General features: G+C 41.4%; 1 protein-coding gene across 16 annotated transcripts in view; it reads left to right on the top strand.

Annotated features, from left to right (window-relative positions):
- LOC111243631 (protein qui-1-like) overlaps positions 1 to 24393 on the top strand; it is a 233249-nt gene that overhangs the window by 100430 nt on the left and 108426 nt on the right. For 15 of the 16 annotated variants that reach the window (XM_086977569.1, XM_086977526.1, XM_086977574.1 and 12 more), the window contains 2 exons: positions 17579 to 17694; positions 19015 to 19238. In XM_086977569.1, the coding sequence (XP_086833695.1) occupies positions 19115 to 19238 (124 nt within the window). In that variant the 5' untranslated portion in view covers positions 17579 to 17694; positions 19015 to 19114. Of the gene's footprint in view, positions 1 to 14609; positions 15054 to 17578; positions 17695 to 19014; positions 19239 to 24393 lie in introns of those variants that run through there. The other variant, XM_086977580.1, reaches the window with a different exon arrangement.

The following is a 24393-nucleotide window of genomic DNA, read 5'->3' as shown; positions in this document are numbered from 1 at the left end:
GAAAACATAAATGCTAAATCTGTACAACAGCTGCCGACCCTACTTAGGGCACGTTTTATTACATGCGTTATTTTGCAACGTGCCATTGTTTCAGGCCACTTTGTGTTCGCTGTCGTTGTCAAGCTTTGATTTAGGATATATAGCAGTGTTTAGGAATGTAGCTTGGATCGCGCTATTTTATTCGATATATTTGAAATATGTAAAACCTATGTGTTACTCTCAGATGCTGTTCATATAATAAATCGAAATACCTTGTTGAACCAGATGTAAAAGAGTACAGTTTACAGCAGAATTCAACAAATTGTGACACAACGTAACCGGCACGTGAGTCGCACAATATGCGATAGTGTCAAGTGAATCTTTATTTTATATCGATCGATCACTTTGAAGTAGTGATTATTTTGAAAACATTACCAGTACGTATGTGCTTTCTGTTAAGCCGCAGCTTCTACAAAGCACCCTGTACTTAGTCCTTCTATTGGAATTGGTTAGAATGTTAGGGCAGCAGTGTACTTACACGTAACTCTAAGCATTGCGCTACGCTTGCTACTCGAACCACAAACTAGGATCAACTCAGTAGTCGTTTTTGTAAACGTACCACAGTTGGTACTATTCCATCGGGTCAGTCCGCCTCGATTTAGGCATGGTCCTGTGGCAATCGCTTCGGAACTAGTTAGAACTGCACTTTGGACCCGTGCATTCGTAATGTTGTCAGACACCTTACATTATTCCACTTCTACTAGAGAATGTCCGAGTACATGTAAGCTACCTAGCGTCGTACAAACTCATAGGCTTTGCTAGAGACAGGGGAAGCAGCAGCAGCAGCAGCAGCAGCACATAGTAATATCCACAAACTCAGCGTGCTACTGAGCCAGGTTGGTGATCCGACACCCGACATAGTTCTTGACGCAGTGACTAGATTCAGGACCATGAAGGCGTAGCGGCCTTCAGTTACATGGACGTGCTTTTTGCGATGGTAAATAAAGAAATTTAGATGAATAATACTCAGACAGATCTGCGCAAGAACAGGCAGTCGGTAGTTTCCAACTAGGTTGGAAACTACCCTTTCTTCCGAGTTCCGAACTTCAAGCTTTTTTTACGATAAACAGTCCACTAACTAAGAAGCATCCCGGATAAACAGTCCCATTAGAATAGGAGCCCAGCTAAGCCAACTACGGGCGAAGTGAGAATGTTCTACTGAAACGCAAAAATTATTAGCTTTAATTTAGCCAAGACAAACCTCTGGAATCTAATATGGATATAACATTATATCTAAAAATCTGGCCCGGCTTAGATAACAACAATAACAAGGGCGTTGGCCACTTCTATTTAAAGCATTGCTACAGAAATGTTTACGTTGTTTGATCACCGCTCTTGACTTAAATGATATTAAAAACTGCAAGCTCATTTTCCAATAGTAGTTACGCTGCGGGAATAACGCTATCGTAGAAAATGTTTCCCTAAGCCTCAGAGAGACATCGTCAGAATCACTTTTCCCTCCAACCTGGAGTCATTATCTGAGATTTGTCGAGTGCATTCCTAAGGGCACTTGGCCATTTTTCCTGATTAGGGTGGGCTGTCCATTGCATTGCAGAGGAAGAATCGCGAACGCATGAACCTATCCACCGATTGGTGCCGAGAATACGATGATAAATATTCCCAGGCCCAAAGGCTCGGGTGATGATCAGGTCGGTGCATGCACTGAATCGTACGGGTAAGTCTCAGTTGTCCCCAACTATTATGTCTCGATTGATTGTGATATCGCGCAGCCCCGGTAAAGACCATAGCGATAAGTTGAATGGCCAGGTACCTTGATATATTTAAGAATTCGTCCGGGCTAGATACAGGCAAAGTAAGGTGAAACATTGAGTTTTAATAACGAAGAAAAGCTAAAGGCATTCCACTAGACCCTTTTGGGAGGGGGAGTGGAACTCGCCGAAAAAGAAGGACAGCTCGAGGTTAAGACAGAAACCATTAGTGCGAGTCGCGTGGCTGGGATTTGAGACCCCAAGAGTTGATACATTATAAGATGAAGTGACCAGTAAGTGAACGAGATAACATTTAACGCCGTTTATTAGATTTCATCGTCTACCTTCCGATCCTTCACGAACGTCACGAACTGGTCCCATCTGCCCTGCCGACAGGTGTTTTGCCGAGGACAAAAAAGGCAACAAGAAAAGACGTCCTTAGCCTAGCCTGTAGTCGACTTGACGTTTGATTTTAAAGTTTCAATCGAATTGTTTTTTTTTTTGGATTTGTCGTACGAACCCGATCGCTCAAGCCGTGTGGCGCGAGCACTTTTCAAATTGTAGCACAGCCACGAGAGAAACCCATTGACAGAAAATTCGATCGCTCTATCTAAAAGGTCATTCATCGTCAAAAAATTGCTATTGAATATAACTTTAACGTAGCAAACGCTAGGCGAAAGCTACAGTTAGCCAGCCAAAGTACCTGAAAAAAATGTACCTCAACCCATCAAGCATGCGATTAATTTCTGAGGTTTTAACATAGTGCTGTGGAGAAACAAGAGGTAAAGTGCCTTGAAGTGAAGCTTCAAACTCTCAATATTTCGCAGGCGGAGCGTAACTTGAAGTTATAACGCGGCTCGGAGACGAATGCTGTTGTCCTGTACTTTTCATTTTCTAAAATAACCCAATGCTGCTTTGTTTGGTGAAAAGGATTTTGTGAGGGGTAACCGATATTAGATATTGCTTTATCATAGGATAATACTATAAATCAAACGAAATAATACTAGGCGACTGATTAACTTTGGTCTGTTTCCGCAGCTTCTACTATCCGGGCTGCCCGTTGGAAACTATGTCTGTTAGGAAGAGCTGGCCAATGGCAAATCTATTTATGCGTAAGCACGACCATGGCTTTTTTTTTAACTATGATTAGACACGAATGATAAAGGTCTTAACACAGGAAGCTGTATAGAAGAAGAATTACGTGTCAGGCTGCATTTGACACGTCTGCGCTTCGTTTAGTTAATCTCGTAGCAACAAATGACATAGTACCGATTGATTTTGAACTTTAGAGACGTTTAGTTGTTGTTAGTCGTAGAAGATGAAGAGTAGCAAAGAGAATGTAAAGTTCAATTGCGAACTTAATGAACTGATCATGTCTACTTTTATCAAGGCTATTTCACTTCTCTAGTCGTAGGTTGATTCTCCCATTAACGCATTGAACGATGTGGAGGAGATGCCGTTACATATATCATTTGTGATGAATCGAGCCGATATTTCTTCAAGTCAAGTAGAAGCTGGTTGATACGTTAGGTAACTGCAAATGTACGGAAGTTGTTTTGAGTTCAAAGAACGTTTCAACAAAAGCTAAAAAAAAACCTGTCAGGCGTTCCATTTCAGTACCGGATGTGGACAAAAGTAGGAGGTTATTCTGTATATCTTATGCTAGATAAATTACTTTATATTATGACACAATGACAGATTGAATCAAAAGCTATAGATGATTGGGAGGGCAAATAAATGCTGAGTATGGATGTAAACGGGTGCACGTAGAAATCCTGTATGATGGAATTCTCACAAAGTGATAGAATGCTTGATGTTCTCCACTACTTAGGCTATTATTAACACAACAAAAAAGAACTTCTATTTAATTCTTTTTCTTTAAGCCAATAAGGTTCTTTTCTAACGTATTAGCTCTGTCTTCTCACTAATCCACGGAAGTGCAGTTAGACGTTCGCATAATCGCAAACGACTAAGCAATGAAAACCAGTTTCAAGCTTTGTCCTTACAAGCCTTTTACAAACTGTAACATATTAACCAATAGTCAGCACAGCTTACAAGTTATATTCGTTGCATTATGGAACAGTTACCTGGATACTGCGAGTCTACAAGTTGTGCGGACAAATAGACGCATGATTCTAACAGAACCTTCGGACACATTAGTGGAATGATATGCCGTGACAAACAGTAAGCTCTCTGCAATTATCTACAGTGATAAAACAGGGGTCACTTTTTGTTCGCTCTTGCTAGTTGTGGAAATATTGCCAAACTAGAAGAGACGAGACTTCTTTGGCCTTTCGCTTCGAATGAATGGTCGGTGTTGTAGGGCTTACAATCACTGTAACAGCTTTCATTATTTTCGCAAACAACCAGTGATCGGTGTCCTTATTGCGCCCTCTTTGTCTAGACTGCTATAATGGTTGTACCAAGGGTAAAGGGCGATCGGAAAAGGGAAACATCTTCTGCTTCGCCATCGCTACGATCTTACTGCTAATGGCGATGCATCGTCTCACAATCAAGGAACTTAGCTGCTTCAAAGGAACGAAAGAAAGAAGATAGCGAATGATACGTTGATTCAGGCGTACATACAGGTAGACACTCACGCCCCAAAAAGTTTTCTGATCCGGGAGCAAGTCAACGAATCTTCGTGATCCCATCAATATCAACATATCATCATTACCAGCCGACGAAGCGTCGACACCCCCTCAATCCACCGTACGAACGTCGCTCCTCGCCCTATTTTTTCCTTCCAGAAACCATTGGGATATCCACCACCACCTTTATGCTGACTCGTTGTCATCGAGTATTCCCTTTTTCGGGATCAGGTAGTCTGTGCTCTTCTCTGCGTTGTGTCTTGTGCGAACATTCGCGCGGAACGCGGCTCCTCGTTGTCCGCTTTGGCTTTTGATCACTGCACCTTGTAGACCCGTGAAGGCCTTCTTGGCTATGCCCGAATTTTGTGCAAAAAAACCCAGAATCTTATGAGGAAAGTAATAGTCAACCCACGTTTCTATAGCAATGCGAACGAGCAGACGGTTAAATTAGGCCGACTAACAGGGCCGACAATACCTGCCGCAAAGAAAATGCTGCCTTAAAGTATCTCCAGTACAAGGAAAGTTTATTACTACGAGCCTAAGCACATCTGCGCGCTGAAATTCTTAGCGGTGATAACGACTTGCAATAACGAACAAGTGTTGCTGCTGTTTTAGGCTTGCGTCTATATGCCAGTCGCATCGAGTGCATGTGTCGCCGTATGACTAGGCTTAGAAGAAAGGGCTTACATTAAATCAAGCTTCGTCTCTTTTAGCAAACTTTTTAGCTGAGTGTCATTGTTCCTTTATCTAGTACCAACAAATACCAAGCAATATATTGGTCCCTAAAAAAGCAGTTTGATCAGATTCAACGTTTTATTCTAAAAACCACATTATCGATCAAAGTAAGTTATACCTCTGGCAAAGCTAAGTGTTTACATTATTTGGTAGTGAACTATGTCGCAATCAGACTTTTAAGGCGATCCCGTTTCTATTCTTGCAACTTTCATTTGTCCTATAGTCCAATAATTTTCGAAATCGAGAATGGCAAACACGTTTCGTTATGCTAATAGTATGTATAACCATATTAAAATAGCATATTCGTAGCTTATAAGAGCATGGTTCGAACATACGACTTTCAAAGGAAAACGAATCTAAAGACAGCAGAGCTTGTCTGGTTGTTTATCCCCATATATGTATTGTTAACGACGTGCGCTTATTTCATTGAAGCAAAGTCTTATTTGGAAAGAGGCTACTTAAGGAGTGAGAGGCCAACCAAGGGAAATTTACCCCATCAATCTTGCCCTTGAGGCCACAAGAAGGCAACGTTTCCGTAAAGCAGACGAGAGAATATACAGCGGATTGTAACCCACCGTGTCGGGATGTTCGAGGACCAGAATGTCCCTGATGAACTCAAAAATGCAAGTGAATTTCAGCGCAAATCTAGGCTGAGACCTTCCATCAGAAAGCCTACGGAATACACCGCCGTTTACCGTCCCAATGTCAGTAATATCGTTATGAGCATGTGACGACTAATTGAAATTAGTGCATGGATCTTTTCTACCATCGACTCTCAAATTTCTCTTTTTTTTTGAATGTCAGATGTTCAGTTTTGGCAGAACACGACCTGAAGCCGTAATGTCTCGCTATGACAACGAGCTCGGAGCTAGTTCACAGTGTTGGTAGTAGATACGAAGTAGGCGAATAAAGCTGTCGAATATGGGTCCATCGTGCTAAGGCCAGACTTATGCCTAACGAACCTTGTTATCATCGTCGGTACTTAGGCCGCTGCTTAGAACTGATTTCTTACCTTGTTATTATTCTTCAAAAAAGTTCCTATCACGCCGATCGCTGTTGAACACTTGATTCCCGTTCGGTTCTCCTTCAAAGTCACGTCCTGTTTTCGAACTCGCTTGGTTCTTGGGCGAGCCCTAATGTATTTCTCAGATACACAACAGCACATCAGGACTAGGTGCTTTACAAGACAACAGCGAATTTAAAGCGAAATTGTTTCAAAGGATGCCTTACCTCATGTATGCGGTTCGAGTCCACAACATGCTACTATCTGTAACTTCAGTAAGTTTCTTACTAACCATATTTGAGGAATGCTCTTAATGCATAGAGAAATTACCGTTGAGTGGACAACTAGGCAAACCCAATTTAACCGACGCGGCAACAATTTGAGTTAATTTCTTCAAGGGACGCACAACCTAGGTTAAACTACAGGTGGAACTGTTCAGTCGTACTTCAGGTGCTTTGAATGTTACCTCTACAACACAACTACATTGAATAGCTACAGTAGGGGCGGCATTTATCATAACTAAAAAATATTTCGGGTTCTACATCCGGTATTTAGGCCGCCGGGCCCTCGGGCGAGCCTTTACTATTACTAAAAAAGCTGTAGCATCATTTTAAAACCACGTGTGCTAAAATAAAAAAAATAAGGAAGCACATTAAACATTTAATTATGATATTATAGTACTTTTTTACTTCCATTTTTTTAGATATTGGGAAGATTTTGCAAGAGCCGTTAAGATTTCGATGTTTAGATATAACGCAGCCGAATCCAAATATGTACGTGCGAGAACAGACAAGCAGTCGTTCTAGACTTTTTTTCCCTGTATAGAACAAAAATAGTTAACTAAAGAACGGTTAAACACACCTTAGTGATTTTTTTTACCATTTCACTTTAAAATGCATGGGCGTATCGTAATACCATCCGTCTGCAGTTTATGGCCTTGATTGCGCTATAAATAAATTCTAGGGCCAATCTTTCACGGTAAGCCTTCATGAACTCTGCATAGTTCGTTGACTTAAATCGTACATTTCAAAACTGACGTTCGAAACCGTCAACCCGATAATATATATTTTTTTTTAATGAAGATTGCAACTAGACATTCGTACTAAAATAAGCGCTTTCCATGCAATTTGTCGAGTTTTGAAAAAAATATCGTCTGTGGGCGCAACATCTAGCGAGTATGATTGATGACAGGGCTTTTGACCGTAGTCTATGCATTTTTGTCACTGTAATTTTTACGGTACGGGGCCGAGCATTATCGTGCGATAAAAGTAGTTCAACGCTATCGAATAGTGTTGAATGATCAATGTATAGTCTCTCCGTAGGCTGCTGTAGCGGTACATTGGCTCGAGAATGGTGGTATCCCGTCCTCTACAACTGTATAATTGAGTCATTGCATATCGTCCATTATTGATGTGACCTTCTGCAATCACAGATCACAATGCAAAAGCAACATCAAAGCAAAGAGGAGCAAGATTCTCTGCCTTTTTGTATTTTAGTCTCCGCTTAAGCCATTTCTAAAAACCACAACTGAAGACGGTTTTTGTCACTTTAAAAAACTTTAATAGGAAATGCCGCATCTATAAGGAATGAAGACATTTTGAACTATGAGATTGAAACCTCTTTCATTTCATATTGACCGAACGATATATATATATATATATATATATAGGAAATATTAAATTATATCTTGATTACTAGGAAGTGTGACTATTGTGATTATATCACATTGCTGATAGGTTCAATATAAATGCATAGACTGCCGTGTGACCTTGGACACTTGACAGCAAAATTATTTACCATTTTCAATGCGGCTATGAATATCGAGTGGAGAATGTCTCCATATTTTTGGGCCGTAGGACAAATTGGACGCAACAGTATGTCCCGACCTTATTCGCGGGATGCGCGTTGCCCGATACGCGAAGTTTCTCAACCAAGGTTAGGTCGAAGCAAAGGTCGTTTTCTACCGTCCAACAGCGGGCCACAGATGTGTTCTTCTCAACGGCTTGCCATATTCAGCGGCTTGTGAGTGCAGATTACACAGACGGTTTCGTATGCTGACCTCGCCTACAGGTAACGAGAGGCGGCCAACACTGTCAAAGTATCAGCCCTCGTCTTAGCAACAGCAAGGTGAATCTTAGCTGGGTCCATTCTACTAAAAGCTACACTGCTGCATATTGAACAGATATGATAGTTTACTGGATCAACTGCTGTCCCCTGAAACGCTTTCGTTGAATTCAGCTCCCCTCTTCCTCACTCCCCATCTTTTCTCGCTGCTTCAGACTTTTGGCATTCTAACCTGCTGCTACTTTAGGAGTTCTGCTATAGTCTACCATCTCGTAGTAGATTTTTCACTACGCAAAAGAGAAACTGAACTGTTTTAGTGAAACAGAAATCCCTGTTAGGAATGGAAAGGACAAAGCCGGCAGGCCTATTCCCGTGTGTGCTGCAGAACAACTGTTGTGACTTCCGCCCGGAGTAGTTTTCCATAAACGCGGAAAGCTCCAGCTCTTGTACATGTTTTCGTGGCGATAGCGGGGAGAGGGAATGACTTGCTCCCTTCCACCGCAGCTAGCGGCATATACGGCTCCACACTACGCTACTGTGATAAACAGTGCGAGTGGCTGTAAAAGCCAAACAGGGGTCTTCGATCCGCGTTCACGATCCATACCCATAACCAACAACCTTCTTCTCCTGACGCGATCGAAAGATACTGTTGTTATTCGCTACATAAATAGACACTTCGAACATTTCTCTGGATTCGTACACGTTCTGCATGCAATATGGATGATTGCCGATAAGGAACGTTGCGGGAGTGACGGTACCTTGACGCAATAGCTAGTCGTGGCAACTCTACAAAGCTACTGCTCCTGCTACCCCTGCAGTTGCAAAAATTGCCAGATCTATTTTAGTGATCCTTTGACACGCAAGCTCGAGACAGGACATGTTTCTGGTGGTATTTAACAGTTCTCAATAACGATCCTGATTGCAGCAAAACAGATTTCTTTTTCAGCTCTAATGATATACTATGAAGATAATATAGAAGACGGCGACGACAGTATAATATAAATGTCACTATAATACGTCCAGCCATCATGCATGAAAAAGGGGAGTGGCTAACTTCCATTGCAACAGCAATTGAAAATTGATTTCGCAGAATGAACTTTTCCTAAATTGTGAATAGATTCGCCAGGGTTCCAGTGAAATAAAATTACATGTGTCTAATCAAAGATTAATACATTATTATTTCTTCAACCATTATCTTCAATCAAGGCAACGGATTAGTCCCGCTCATTTGCGTTTCCGGGTTGTCAGTCGCTGGCAAAGGCTTGAGTGTGGCTCTGATATTTTCATTTGTACAACGGGCGGAAACTCGCAGATGTACGTGGTTCCGGCATTATTTCTTATCCTTAGAGTAAGGACACTGAAGAAGCCATTAAGTAAGATTAGGCCTACCTGACATCGGCTCATCAGTCATAGTGGGTGTCCTATATCGTACCAGCAGGCCAAACGAAAACTGGTTGTACGTCTTCGACGGATTCGAGTACATTCTACCCTTACCAGGTGCGCACATAAAACCATAGTTATCTAGTAACTCTGTAGTAAATACGATTACTGCAGCAAAAAGTGCCACAAGTCTACAATATGTCGGTACATAGATCCACAGTTCTCAGCTTGGTAGATCGCACCAGTGGTAAGAACCTATTTATAACCACATGTAGCGGTGGCTCAAAAAGGTCTAAAACTTGGGGCTGGAGACCACTTGTTCGGATCCCGCTACGCGACATGCTTCTTAGCTAAGTTCTGAGCGCAACAACTTGATTATTAAACGAAATACGTTAAAATAATGACATTGCGGTTTAATCAGTTAAATTTGTAATGTGAACGGTGTTACTATTAAAGTGCGCCTTTTTATTGTCCTACTGCATTTACAAGTCTGCTAACATATTTTCGATTTACTTCACGAGCCTTATGTTGATTAGAAAGTCGGAAGAGTGACCCCGTAAGATAGATACTTGGGTTTCTAGTTACAAGAGTACATCCCATTATAATTTTTTGCAAATATTTTAGCAGAGCTTTGTATTTTTTAATATTCACAAGCACTACCAGAGGTTATCTTTCATAAAGCACTGTTTATTTCGCCATGTTAAAAATATTTAAGTAAATGAATTGCACGTCGATTTACACGATTGGTCTGTACCGAAAAAAATCTATTTTTAGGAACGTTATATAGACATCAGCTGCTTCGCTCCACAATCATGACTTGCCGAGTCGTCTTCAGGGAGCCATCTCCTCCCGCTTTGTTCGTAATCTCTGAACGTCTGCACAACGCTATCCCTAGTATCATTGTTGATTTTCTATTGTAAACGATTTGGCAGACGTATTGCCTTCGGCCTGCACACATTGCCCTTCGGCATTAGCTTTGCGTTCCGTTTATATTCATGTCTCTTTTATGCTGATGTATCACACCGCTTTTCCAAATAGGCTTCTTTCCATCAGCTTCCAATTCCGAGCATATGCGCTGGATTTTTCAGGTTACGCTTGAGGTCTTATCAAAATGGCTCGTTTGTTTAGTCAACCATCCCATAGGGTGAACATATCTATTGGAACGATAACGTGTTTAAAGACTTGGGAATAGCTAAGTTGCTAGTTCCCTTCGTTCGCTTGCATTTAATGGGCATTTGGTGTTCGGCAGTAAGGTAGCCACAGCTGACTACCCCCCCCCCCCCCCCGCCTAGTCGCAACAGCTTGAAGTCGGTCTGAAACGGCTCGCGCGATTACGGGTGTCTTGAGCGCACGGCGTGCTCACAAGGGGAGTCGCGTTTCGATAGAGTTGGTTATTATCATCGTTCCGTTTTGGAGTGGCACGGATCAGCGGATCGCAGTGGTGTCCTGCTGCAAGGGTAGCGGCTGGTGCATAAATCAATGGCTGTATGATACTAGCAAGCTGGTAGATTGCCAGCCAGCGTGTTGAAATTGCTGCTTCAACGACTGGCGTTGTGCGTGAAAAATGGTACAAGCAGCTTCCAACGCAATCGGTTGGTAGCTAGATCGTAATAGAGAGAGTAAATAGTAAGAAGAGTAATAAACTCTGTAGTTATGAGTACGCGAGTTGCGAGTAACACAAGCCGTCAGGGTTCGTTGGCTTTATACTTGCACTGGACTCGGTTAACTCCGGAACATGATAGATGAGCCTAGGATCAGCTGGGGGTTTAGGTAAGAAAAGGATCACGTCTGGTGAAAGCATCAGATGGAGATTCACAGAAGAACGAAGCGTCGACAATTACGGGCGCAAGCTCGCCCTCACTTCACTTGTTCTACACTTACTTTATAGCAGATGCATTAGCTAATAGCGGCTGATGTGGATCAAAACTGGGCGGCACCCTGTCGCGGAAATCAAGACGAAACGATGCTATCGACGTCGGCTTGCACCCCAATCATAATTGTTCCGAAATGGAGATCGTCAAATTTTTATCGACACAAAAATCTGTCGTTGCCCAATTGCCAATGAGATAGCTGTATGAGACAAATACTTAGAGTAGGAGGGGGCACGCTTGAGATACGTCCAGTTCTTGTTTTGGCCAATTTCTTCCTCTGCATCTCCTTCACGTTGGTTTTGCCGCCTGCCTAGCCACAGAGAGGCATACGTCTTTACAGAGCCGCACACAATGGCTGTTTAGGCCTGCTCGCCGCTGCATTCACTCTACTACTGACCATTGCTATAATATTATTACTAGTGATAATCGACTATAAGCCAGCTGACGAAAACGGTAAGCTTGGATGGCACATGCATGGTAATACCCGAATGATTCACTGGCCGGTAGTATGTAGCGCTAGTTATTGCCAAGGCTGTCGATGGTTCACGCACTATAGTGCATCGCATAGTGTGAGTACATTGTTTACCTTGTGGGTGGACAAATAGAGTAAATTGGTTTATTTAGCAGATGGGTTGGTACACGCACAACCCTTGGATCCGGCATCAGCAACGGATGGCACAACTCGGATAATGCTGCACAGGATGAACTCGGCACACGCATTGACGTGTCATACGTGTCTCCGTTTGTGGCCGGGTATGAACTGCGGCTTAGACATATCGATGATACGGTTGCGGTGATCGCAGTGAGGGCGCTTGTCAGGCCCAGGGCAGACAACGGCCTCGGCCTTTTTGAAAGCTGTATTTTGCAGCCAACCTGTCAACATTGACACCGACCTTTGATAAAGCTGAGCACGGCGCTTAGTGACTCTAGTTCCAAGGAGAAACACGATATAGGCGCCAACATAAACTAGCGTTATTATGTCTATGATGAGATAACATTAGTACTCTTTTGCCTAGCAAATCGGCTGAGAGGTTCTGTACCTAGGCTTGGCTACGTCAGCTTGCTTTCCTAGCTGAGCAAAATCAGGTAGGCATTTTTGCGGTGGAGGAACCTACCACTCGTACTTTTTTCTTTTTAAAATGGCGAACGGCGTAAACTGGTGGGAAAAGTCGATAGCAGCCATTGTCTATAGCTTTGCCTGACAGCAGAGGGCGCTTTTCATGAACACCAGCGGTTTTTGAGTTTTACGTACGGCATTCGTGCATATGATTGTGGCATTGCGTTTGAGCAGAAGTGGCCTTATTCATGTACCGTGTACATGTATTTACACGTGCACTGGTATGGTATATATATGTATATACGTGCAAACAGATGTATGAATTGACCGGCTGAATATCTGTGTCGGACTCTTCATTTGAGCATATAATACATAACATCACAACCATTTGTACCCCTTATTAATACTCAACTTCCACGAACATCTAGTTTGACTGCTACATCACCCTTGTCTTCTACTCCGATTTTCCACATACTTTTTGACTGCCTGTAGGCAATTGCCTAAAATAGGTATTCTTTTAGTTTTGTGTTTCGGGAGTGTGCAATCTTTCTTCGTACAATACGTGTTGTGTATATCGCATAATGGATAAGAGGCGTGTTCCAACCATTCGAAATTAACCTTCATGTTTTAGTTTAATGTTCAGCCACGTTATGTCTATATTGAGATATAAATTAATGTGTTTAAATATGCATTCACAAAAAATAACTAAAATTATTACCGTCATGCTTTGAGCGATCTTGCATAGGATTGCACGGCTTTCTGAATACGCCGCACTTCCACCTAGTTTTACGTACTAGAGTGGATACTTGTTCTGTGACTATAAATAGTACAAAAATATACTTCCCGAATTACTATTTGAACTAGTTTCCGTAACTATTCTAAGTACTGACACCTTTTCAAGCAACATTTCGTGCTTGCGTAACGATAGTAACAGAAATTCCCAGAATTATAGGTATGGGCCGTAACACTTTTGTACGCTATCCAAGCGCGCGGTAATCTCCGACTGATAGTCGTCCAGGGTTTCCTGAAACGACGTCGTGGGGTTAGCCTCAATACCGTCGAGCCGTCATTCTAGCTCTCTGTGCCTACTTAACTTTATCGGGGAGAAACGTTTTTTTAGCTGTTGAGAGCGCGGTTTTCCAACGTGCACTCGTATATGCCCCAGCATTTTCTGCAAGCGTCGACTTTAAATTGGCAGTTTTGGTAGCGACTTTTCTCGCACTCTGAGGTATCAACCGCCACAGGCACCCCTTGCACCTTAACCGGCTACTTCGGCCATCCTCGAACATTATTAACTAATTAGCTTCTCGTCTCTAAGGATTCACCTTCCTCTTGCTGCCGCTGTCTGTAGTGACGTCGCTAGAGTACCGATACAAATATGTGTATATACCTATCTGCTTCTTGGAAATTTTCATAGTCTTTGTTAGAAAAGAAAAACCGAAAACGTCCTGGATGGGCTTGCGATTAGAATCTAACACCCAAATTGTACATATGAAGGGATACGCATCTTATGAAGGTAATCCTTACACAAAGTACAGCAGAGCCATTTCGTCAGATTACATTGAGCCTTATTCCACTTACAATTTACGTTTTATAAATCGCAGTCAATGATAACCAGTTTCGTACTTTTTATATACTTAAAATATTTGTTCACGTCTTTACATGCACCGGCGCTAGAATGCTGTTGTCCTGATTGTTTATCCTGCTCCAGCACCTGGATAAATCTATTGATGGATATTTAGCTACGCAATAACAATACTAGGATGTTGTGTTTCTTTTGTATGTCAAAGAGTCATCCTGCGTATCGATACCAATTCAGATGATATTTACTGGTTGAGAATCTTGATCTTCTCTATTTGATGATATCGAGAATCCCTTTGTCACATGTGGGCGAATAAACGTGCTCACATAATCGACGGTGATTTATAAGGTTTAGGCACACCTTTATCCAGAATTCAGGCTTAATCATGAGCGTTGTAACACTCGTATAGAGCATAACCTTTTTTTCTATTTGAAGCAATCCTTTTCATTTAAGCTTATATGTTTTGAGTTTTCAAAATGGCCATATCAACAATAAATGTTGATATCGCACCATGGCTAGCGTAGGAGTGAATGTCAAGCACTAAAGTTAGTACGGCAATCGTGTGGTCATTTTAATCCAATGCTAGAGACTTGCCGTTGGTGGACGAGCGAACGAAGCTGATTGAAAGTGTTGTGAACGAGGAAACAGGCTAAATATCTGATGATGCGCGAATCAGCAGCGTCAGCTATCAGTTGCTATTACTAACGTCTTTCGAGAAGCAGACGGCAAAGCTGTTTGGGGCAAGAATGAGCGGCCAGGGCAAAAGTCCGCTTCCGGCAGATGGCAACAGTTTCGTTCAGCAGTGTCGAGATGGAAAACCAGAAGCAAGGGAATGATCACGTGAAGCGAGCAGCGGCTGTAATTAAGTGTAAGGACAGAAGCAGTTGCCAGAAGTGCGTCATCCAGTGGGAACTTTTTCCTTGCGGCTTTCCGGGCTCTCACGGTTTCCAGAGTGATTCCACATGGAGCGGTGAACCATCCAGCCAACAAGATAGATAGATAAAACAAAATAGAGGTGGAAGGTAAGTCCAGTCGCCAAACGGTTCATACAAGGAGAGCGTGTTAGCGGCAATGGCATTCCTATGAAACGGATTCTTTTGCCGAAAAGCAGGTCCCTCATGGGTCTGTCCTCTGGCGAAATATGAGAAGTAGTTGGAGCAAGCATGTAATGAAGCTCGATTTATTGAACATGTAAAGCCAATAAATGACAAAATAACCAATGTAACGTCGCCATTGATAGCTCTTTGGCCTACTGAAATATTTACAATACAAAACATAAAGAGTTTATCGAGATCCAGAATATAGATCTAAATAAATATTTTTAGTATCGAGTAAGTTCAGGTTAACCTGTATGTTAAATGACAAATCCTCGAAAGACAAATGTTAAAAAGCAGACGGCAAGGCCAAAATCGTCTCTGTGAGTTTAAAACTAGCTGTGTTTATACCATCTAGATATATGTATGCTATAATAGAGAAAAGTTACAGTTGTACCAGCAATTATGCTTGGTACTAATCATCTTTTTTCTCTATTGGAATTTCGAAATAAGGTCATATTTGTTTTTGTAAATAGGCGGCCTATTCTCCTTTTCTAAAAATTGGAACGAATCGTACATGATGACCGTCGTCCAATATCAGGCTAATATCCAATGGGTAATATAAAATGTACGTTCTACTTATTTCGTGTAGATGGCGTACGGTGAATATCTAAGAGGGACTTTCGCGCACTTTTCATTGAAATACATTATGGCATAAAAATGGATCTTTAGATTGCTTGACATACATTTCTGGTAGGTAGCAAGGACTATGTGAAAATGAAATGCGCTAGAACACCTTGAGCTATTAAAAAATTGTAGACTCTCTACGTAGACGCCTTTAAACTCATATATCGCAGGCGGTATTAGTCGCGTCGGATCGGCGTTTATCATTTGAAAGTCCAAATTCGACGCACCAACATCGGTAGTGCATCTCTTGTTTCGCACTTAAGACTGAGCGCCTTAAATATGATTAAAAATTCTGCAAAAAATCGTTATGTTTTACAATTTTATTATGGCAAAATCACAAATGCTGCCCTGGCTCATAAAAAAGTTGGGGCTCTTTCTCCCCATAAGGGGTCGGAAAGACCTTTATGTGGAGAAGAGCCCAAAGCTACTTGTGTTACCTTCGTTCTAAAAATTTTACTGCGAAAAACACTTCCAGTAGTGGCTGACCAATAAGGAAAAGAACTTGAGGGAATTATTGTAAAAATTGACTAGCCATGATATCGTCAACGGACTAAATATCAATCACCAAGCAGTTTTAAACCATTTGAAGTATGGTTTTGGCTCCACAGGAATTTACGCCAGTGAATCTAGTCGATCGTCATTTGCAGAACTTTACTAAAGACATAATAACATCAAAACGTTTCACTGAACCGTAAATCACAGCTTATGGAAAATAGATTGTATACAACAATAATAATGTATAAATAAAAAAAAATGTTCACAATCTGTGACAAGACCCAGACTGGCGCCAAAGAAGGTGATACCATGCGTCTGGTGGAATAAGGGACGAACTGTGCCAAATAAGTTGTTATTGCCTGACAGAACGATGGAGTTCGACTTCTACTGTCAACAACTAACGAGACTAGCAAACCATTGCATAAATTCGATCGGAACTAGGGAACAGAAAACGCTTCGTCTTGCACCATCACAATGCCAAATCACATCTGTTGCCAGCTACCTAGCTGGCTAATCGGTAACAGGCCGCTAGATGGAGACTGATTAGAGGTCGACTCGTGGTTAGAGCTTTATACCGTTATCGTATCCGAATTATTGTCTACATTCTGACCGTAATGCTGGACCATTGTTATCAGCAATGCTACAGCCATGCAGCATTTGCATGTGCTCTGTGTTCTTTGCCTAAGTGGTTTCGTGTTGATGCAACGCCTTCCGGATAGGCATCGTCCCGGGTGTTGTCGGCACAGTCCTCCAACGACTCTGATGCCTTTGCACTTCTGTTCATCATCGTAATATGCACTTGATGCTTTTCCTACTAAGGTCCCAATTTGGCAACTTCGTACGGTCGCTTGCTCCTTGCACGGTATACACTGATCCCTCTTGTTCTTCACGGCCAGACTCTCCCTCTGATGCCTTGCTTTAATGCCGGCGACCATGTAGATCATGACCTAATACTGGTGATGGTTGCCCCTCACATTTGCCTTTTGCGACTATGTGATTGGTGGTTGATGTGTTCCGGCGTGATCCTCAGACAACGCGCCGTTTTCCAGATCTCGTTGCTCATTTGCTTTCACATATGTGGCGGGCGGGGGCTTCCGCGTTGCTTCGAACTTGTAAAGGACAAGGCAGTTGGTCGGAGACAACAAAATATCGGCTAGCGGCTAAGGCCTTTATACCCTGATCCTAGTGTCTGGTCTGACTGGAAGGTGCTCCTTTTTAAGCACATATGAAATATATTTAACACATCATGTTTCATGTGGTATATTGGCTAACTATGGTGTGAAAATTGCATTCTTTGTGGTTTAACCTAGGCTTCTATTGTATATTTTCAGGCATAAATGTCAAACATGCATTCGCCACTCTGATTAGTACGAACTAATTGCCTTAATGGTCATTTACCGGCCACTGTTCCCGTCTGTGGCAACACGTTGCTCTACGCTTTAATGAGGTAATATACAGCGGAATGTCTGCACGATAGGACTTACCTGTTTTATTTATTGACTAACAATAGCGGAAGTACAAAAAAAAAGGTCCAAAAAAAAGTATATATATATATAGAGCAAACTTTTAGTGGTGTTTGGCTTAATGGTCAAACAGAAAAAAATTAAGAGTTTCTTTGATATATCCGGGCATCTATGAACTTCTATCAATGAAGTCGTAATGGAGTGATTAAGGTTTATATTGAGAAACTGCACCCAAGTTAGTAGTAACTCGTACTTCTGCATACTTTACCGATGATGAAAATTCAACAATTAGCTTGAACTTACACTATAATTGTAAGACAAACGCTATTGCGATATGTTTAAGGTTCGAGTTGAGTGTTTACTTAGAGATCACTGTTAGAACATTCCACGTATATCGTTTTACTGGGATGAACTGCGCCCAGAACGATGGTCATTTCAACTACGTAAAATATTCTCTTAAAAGCTTCATGAAAAACGTCGGAACAGAAACAGGACAACTAATAAAGTTACGGAATTGCCTGACTTCCTCAATTATCAGTAAGATTCACTTTCTGCAATACACAGACGGTAAATGGGGCTCAACGTGCGTAGTTGTGAAAACAGGATTTTTTAAACAATATGTCGGTTTATTAGGCAAAGTGAACGTACTATGTTGTTTCTAAGGGTTAACATTTCTTGCAATTTAGTTATCCCTTTCGGTACTGTTACAAGAAAGCAAAACATTCTCTAGCATCTACAACTGGTCAGTGATAAAAGAAAATGTATTCTGTAAGAACAGTCGTTTGAGTATGAAAATGGACAAAAATGGTTTAACTGGGGATATAAATACATGGTAATTACGCAACGCTACAGCCCACGTACGTTTGCCTGACTGTGACCGTATGTTCTGATAACGCAACGCCCTGGATCACCACATCAAGAGGCAAGCTATATCGCCAAATCGTTATGCAATGATCTGTTTTTTGGTCGTAGCTCGTCCCCATATCTTGATGTATCAAAAAAGATCGATTATTTACATGGCGAAATTAGTCAGCCAATTTAAAGCCATACGTTTATGAATGTCAAAAGACGGCAACTGATTTCTGGCGTCAAGACATAACAAACAGCTATAAAATGTCGTATGGCCGACAACACGCTTCTAGATTTAGCTAAAGATGAGAAATGGCGATAGCAATCCGGTAAACGTTCGTGAGAATCTGATTGATTACCCGATATCGAGTCAGATGGACGCGTATTTTTCAATAAAAATATACTTTAATACATGTATGTTTAATATTAACGTAGGCAACGTTACATACGTTTAGGTTTTACAGGTATAATGGCTAATATAGGTAAGATATCCTGTTCAGGCGTCTGTTGGTATTCGTTTCGTCCTTGGAGGTTCTAAAACGCGAAACGCTAAATATGGCTCAGTCAGCTAGCCTCTACCAGGACCATATCCTGCAGGCAGTTCTTCAAGGCAATTTAACCTCGGTGCCTGATCCACCTGCCCGGATTCTCAAGCTCGTTCTCAGCTCGTCCAAGACTGGTAAGTGTAATATCTACTACGTTCGATGTCCTATGATTGCTATAACCTTTAGCTAATCAAACAAACTGGAACAGAACATTATCGAATATGAGTGTCTAATACGTATCCGTTACTCTTGATAATAGTTTGCCTCTCTACCAAATAATATTCATTATTAGATGTTCATATAATTGGCTGTGTGCTGAATTACATAGATATGATTGTGTAGTGGGAAATATTTTGGGTGGAAATCTGGAAAACCTGCACGTGAGCGTTCGACAGCGAGAGAAGACACTTTAAAACTTTTACCACAAGGGTATTAAGAGCATAATTTACCATTAGGCTGTATTGCAAAATATTCAACTTTCTCGAACAGAGTACATATGGTAAATTTAAGCACCTACCTGATTTTTAAGTCTTTAAGCCTTAAGATTAAGAAATTTGGACCAAGCGGGCTTGAGCAGGATATCTTAGAGAGGCATTCTCTGTAGCTAGTTTTTCTATTTTGCTGTACGTTGAGTTAAAAGCCTTGACCAGACAAATTCGCCTCTCAGAGGCCGTAATTGAACCTTCAACAAATAAATGGCTCTCAGTTAGCTGTCTTGCGTCGTATGCGAAAATCAGCTACGGTGTCTAAAGCTGAAACGGTCGGCCTTAACTTCTTGCACGAACAATGACTCGAGTTGACTTTAAGGTGTTCGGATCGAAAATAACTTCGCAGACAGCTATCAGGACGGAAACATCAACATAAATAGCGCATAACACCGTTCTCAATCCTAAATAAATGGGTCTAAAAGAGAAACATGTGCCGTTTAATAGTCACTTTTAAGCTCAGTCTCTAGACTATGACTTGTAGCTCCTGGCAATAGCAGATAAGCTCTCAGCTTACCGCCTCTGTCCTTCGGGTTGGTTTAGAAACGTTAAATCGGCACAAATGAACGAGGGTCACAAAGACCCGAAAATGCTACGGCACAGGCTTTACTTGTCCATTTGGCCTCTTTTTCGATATCTCCCGTCCAGCGCGCTCTAGGCGGAGATCTTGAGCAGCAAGTCTCCGGCAGTTGGACTTTCTCTAGGATAGAGCTAGAAACTTAGGGCTTGGTTAGGTCAAAAAGAAACGAAGATCCCCAGTCTTTGAAAAGGGAGGTCGTAGAAGCGGAGACAAGAAGAAGCCGGGGAATAATCAAATATGAAGGGACAGGTAGATAGTGGTTCGTACCATAGTGCCCTCAGAGCTGTCATTCCCCACTAACGTGATCTGCTTGCTTCTCTCTGTTCCCTTCTGCACTCCTTTTATCTGCTAAAGGCCACTGAGAGCTGGCGACGAGGAAAATGACGATGGAAATTCAATACGCACTGAACAAGCTAGGGAGATTCAGGGTAATTGCAAACAAAAGAGGGAACAGCAGAGTTTTTAATTGAACTTTACTCCGAAACATTTAAACTGTTTACGGAATGAATTGGCGGCTCTCCTTCTCTATTTCTTTCGACCGAGTCTGACGTACTTACCGTTTTACTATAATTATCCTCCACTGCCTTGTAATTCTCTATTCTTGGCCTTTTTGAGGATGCTAAGCGTCCTATTGCTTCGAAAGAACACCTGTATCTAAATGTGGAGGGTAGAAATAACAAAAAGGCTGGTAAGTAACAAAACGAAGTATTTTACTAAATAGAGTTTAGCAAATCTTAGCTGCTATATTGATCGTCGTCTTACTGTTGCTGCTTTGATGGTTTCCGTTTGATACTTCAAGAAAGAACCTCGGTGTGTACGGCGCACATCGGCAACAAGCTCGTTCTTTAACTACCGATAACAGCCCATTAGCCCCTAGGTATGTTAATGTAATTATTTTTAGAAGTTCATAAATAGATGCTGAGGTGTAGATTCTATGTAACAGTAAAGCTGCTTTTTCTGCCTATCCTAGGTATAAACAGCCAAACATGTGATTAGCATTAAAATTGCATTGCGACAAGAGAAATGGAATTAATGAGATTTCAGGTATCCATTCATGGTCTTGTATACCAATACCAGACACATCTTGGTTTCGTTAAGGCTATTCAGGTAATACGTGACTCAAGACATTTATCGTCTTATCTTTTGTTTACAGCGTATAAAGTACACGTTACAACGTCGAATGGTTAGCTCTCCAGCATATCAGATTCGTTTTGACTGTAGTCATAGGAGATCCACAATACTAAAACACGCCTCTTGAGAGAAAAGATTGGATGTAAGCAGCAGCTGCTATTTCTGCAACTACGATTCATCATCTTATCGCTGAACGTAGTGATTGGAAGTAAAGATAATAAAATTAAGGTTTTCGTAAATGAAGAATAATAATAGTACCGAAAATAGATAAATATCGTTGACCACATTTGGAATTTTGTGATTGCAATGAGCTATTTAGGGTTAAGCGGTTTCATACCCACAAAAGTTCCTCTGTGTGAACATGGAAACATTAAATAGAAGCAGTCTTGGCAGTCACAGTTCTTCAACGCAAACACTAGTTAATAAAAATAAGCAGCAGCACAATTATGGCTCCGGAAACGTATCAAAAATCATCGTTCTCCTTTATGATACACACGCTTCCTCCCGTCTATTGCCATCATTGTCCTCAATTTTCGCCGTACAGAACGAGCATATGAGCACGTCAATGTATGAAGATCGATGTTTGTCATGTCTTGCGTCCGATACTTAGGTTTTAGTGCATTAGTTCAGATCACTGGTTCCCAGTTCGAAACGAAGTGTGTACACCTGGATTCAAACCTAGACAATCACGTGTCCTTAAGTTCGGCTAACAAACATATTACTTACTACACTATCACGGTGATATGGTACAGGGCTGTAAAAACTGCGTCAACCACCGACTGCCATTCAGTACAGCGTCTGCTTGGCAGCATTTCAGAAGTAAAAGGCAGTCGTGTTCCTGTAAGTGTTTGATATCTTGTCTGCAGGTTGGCTGGCTTACTGGCGTTCTGAGAGCTGCTCCACTATCAACAGTGGTTGTGGCTGTTGCTTAATGTCGCAGCGCCACCTGTCCTTGACATATTCGATGTGTGGCATCAGTGGTGACGTAGTCGGCATCAGGAAGCAGCGGAGTTTGCCATTCTTGCCACCTGCTACCAATAGTTACTGTTGCTGTTTCCAAAGATATGAGAATGCCTATCAGCCTTCCTGCACAGTACAATACTGTAGCGCGACAGGCGTAGAAGACAAACCCTTCATCGAGGTGAGTAGCAAATTTGACTTGGCGGCGCGGAAAAGCGTGCGACATTACTACGCAAGACGAAAGAGATTTCGGATCTCAAGCTTGTGACGGGAAGCACCACCATCGCACAGCAAGTGCACCATAAGTTTGCTCGTACGTAAGCCTCCATGCCGAGCCAGTAACACAAGTAAAAGATAATAGCGTAGCTTGTTCCCCTTACTATAATCCCGCGAGAGTCTTGTTTGCTCATCTGCGTACTTATATGTGCACGATTGGGTAAAAAAAACCCACGAATTTAAGAGTGCTTGTTGCACATTTTTAGTAATAATGCTATGTTAATCACATCTTAGAGTAGATTGCAGACAGAAGTCAGTCATCAATGAGACACTAAAAAGCAATAAAGGCCTCTGTCATTAATGTAAAGAAATATCTACACAGTCCGTGTATTGGTACATGATAAATCAATAGAAACCTGTTTGAATGGACGCACTTATCAGCAAAGCCATTCCGGCGAAAATGCTTCTTACCCCAGTGTCTCTTTTTCGGAGCCGGACATTGGGGGTCGGTTATTCTACATTCTGGATATCGACGACTTTATTTTACAATAAATGTATCTAGTAGACATAAAAAGAATGATAAGATTAGAAACGATGTCACTGTAATCATAAATGAAAATTAATTTTATACTAGTGATTTTCGTCAATAGCCTACTGATCAAGAAACGGTTACCACAATGAAGTTCCCTGCTTATAGGTATCCTTTTTTAAAAAATGCTCAGCTTACAGGCAATTAACGATAATCAAGACCACAACGTGAGCTACCAACAGGGTTTCAAGTAAACAATCCCTTATTAATGTAATACAGTCAGTATATTCTTTCCGGCTGATCGCAGTATGCAAACTATGCTTAAACAGATAGCGTGGTGATATCAAATTTAAAACTATACATTATGGAATAATGAATAACTCTTTGAGAAGAAAGAAATGCACACCTGAGTAGGTAAATTATTTCAAGGGAGATTGGCATCTATTAAGTTTCCAGTCATGTATACGTTTTGCTCAAAAATGCCTGCTAATGATAGGCATGCTGAAGTAATTTGTTAGAAGAAGACTGTGTCGGAATGACTAGATCTCACTCCGATTAGAACATTCGCGTGTTTTGCAACGCACACCGTGTACAGACTTCATTGACTACAGATGACAGACACAGGCACTATGTAAACGCCAGCAGTAGAAAGCGTGCACTCGATTGCCTCCTACACACAAACTAACATATATCAAACAGCACCCTACATAAGGTACAAAATAAAGAGTTAGTTCGGACACTTTTACCCAAAAATCTATTTTAAGTAGTACAAACGGATTTCAAATTACATTTTAGTTACATGCATAAAAAAGTTGTAAATCTGAATTATTACGCATCATTGAGGCACACTACTATTTGTAAATACTATGCGTGGGGACGTTTCGGCTCAGTATAATGTATCGGATAATATAATGCATCGGAAACAAAATGCCGTACTCGTGTTTAAACATTATTCAGGAAATTAGCTATCGAATGGTTCCATTTAGCTCATATGTAAAATATCTATTACCGTACCTCACTGTACGCTGGTGGCCTTGTTAGTAATATTGTATTGGCTACACAGACTATCAAATCGATTTTTTAGAAGGTTGTTGTATCCACCTTTCCAGAACTGGCTATCTGATCATACATTCTGAGGTCCTAAGAGAAGACAGATGGCGCATTTTTTTTTAATCACCAACAACATACAAGATGTCTGTACGATGTTTCTTCTAAAAAATCGGCTACCCGTGCATGCATCCCTCTTAAAGTAAATTACCTTTCATACACCGTTCCAGCTTCAATCCTGGAAACTAGCAGTGGCAGTACTACAATATAGTACACGTAGAGCTGGATTAGCACTTCTGTATAAAAACTGACAAGGAACTCGACTGTGAAAGTCCTAATCG

Source organism: Varroa destructor, unplaced genomic scaffold (assembly GCF_002443255.2).
Source record: "Varroa destructor unplaced genomic scaffold, Vdes_3.0 BEIS01000001.1, whole genome shotgun sequence".
Taxonomy (NCBI): domain Eukaryota; kingdom Metazoa; phylum Arthropoda; class Arachnida; order Mesostigmata; family Varroidae; genus Varroa; species Varroa destructor.
This window is presented reverse-complemented; position numbering and strand designations above follow the sequence as displayed.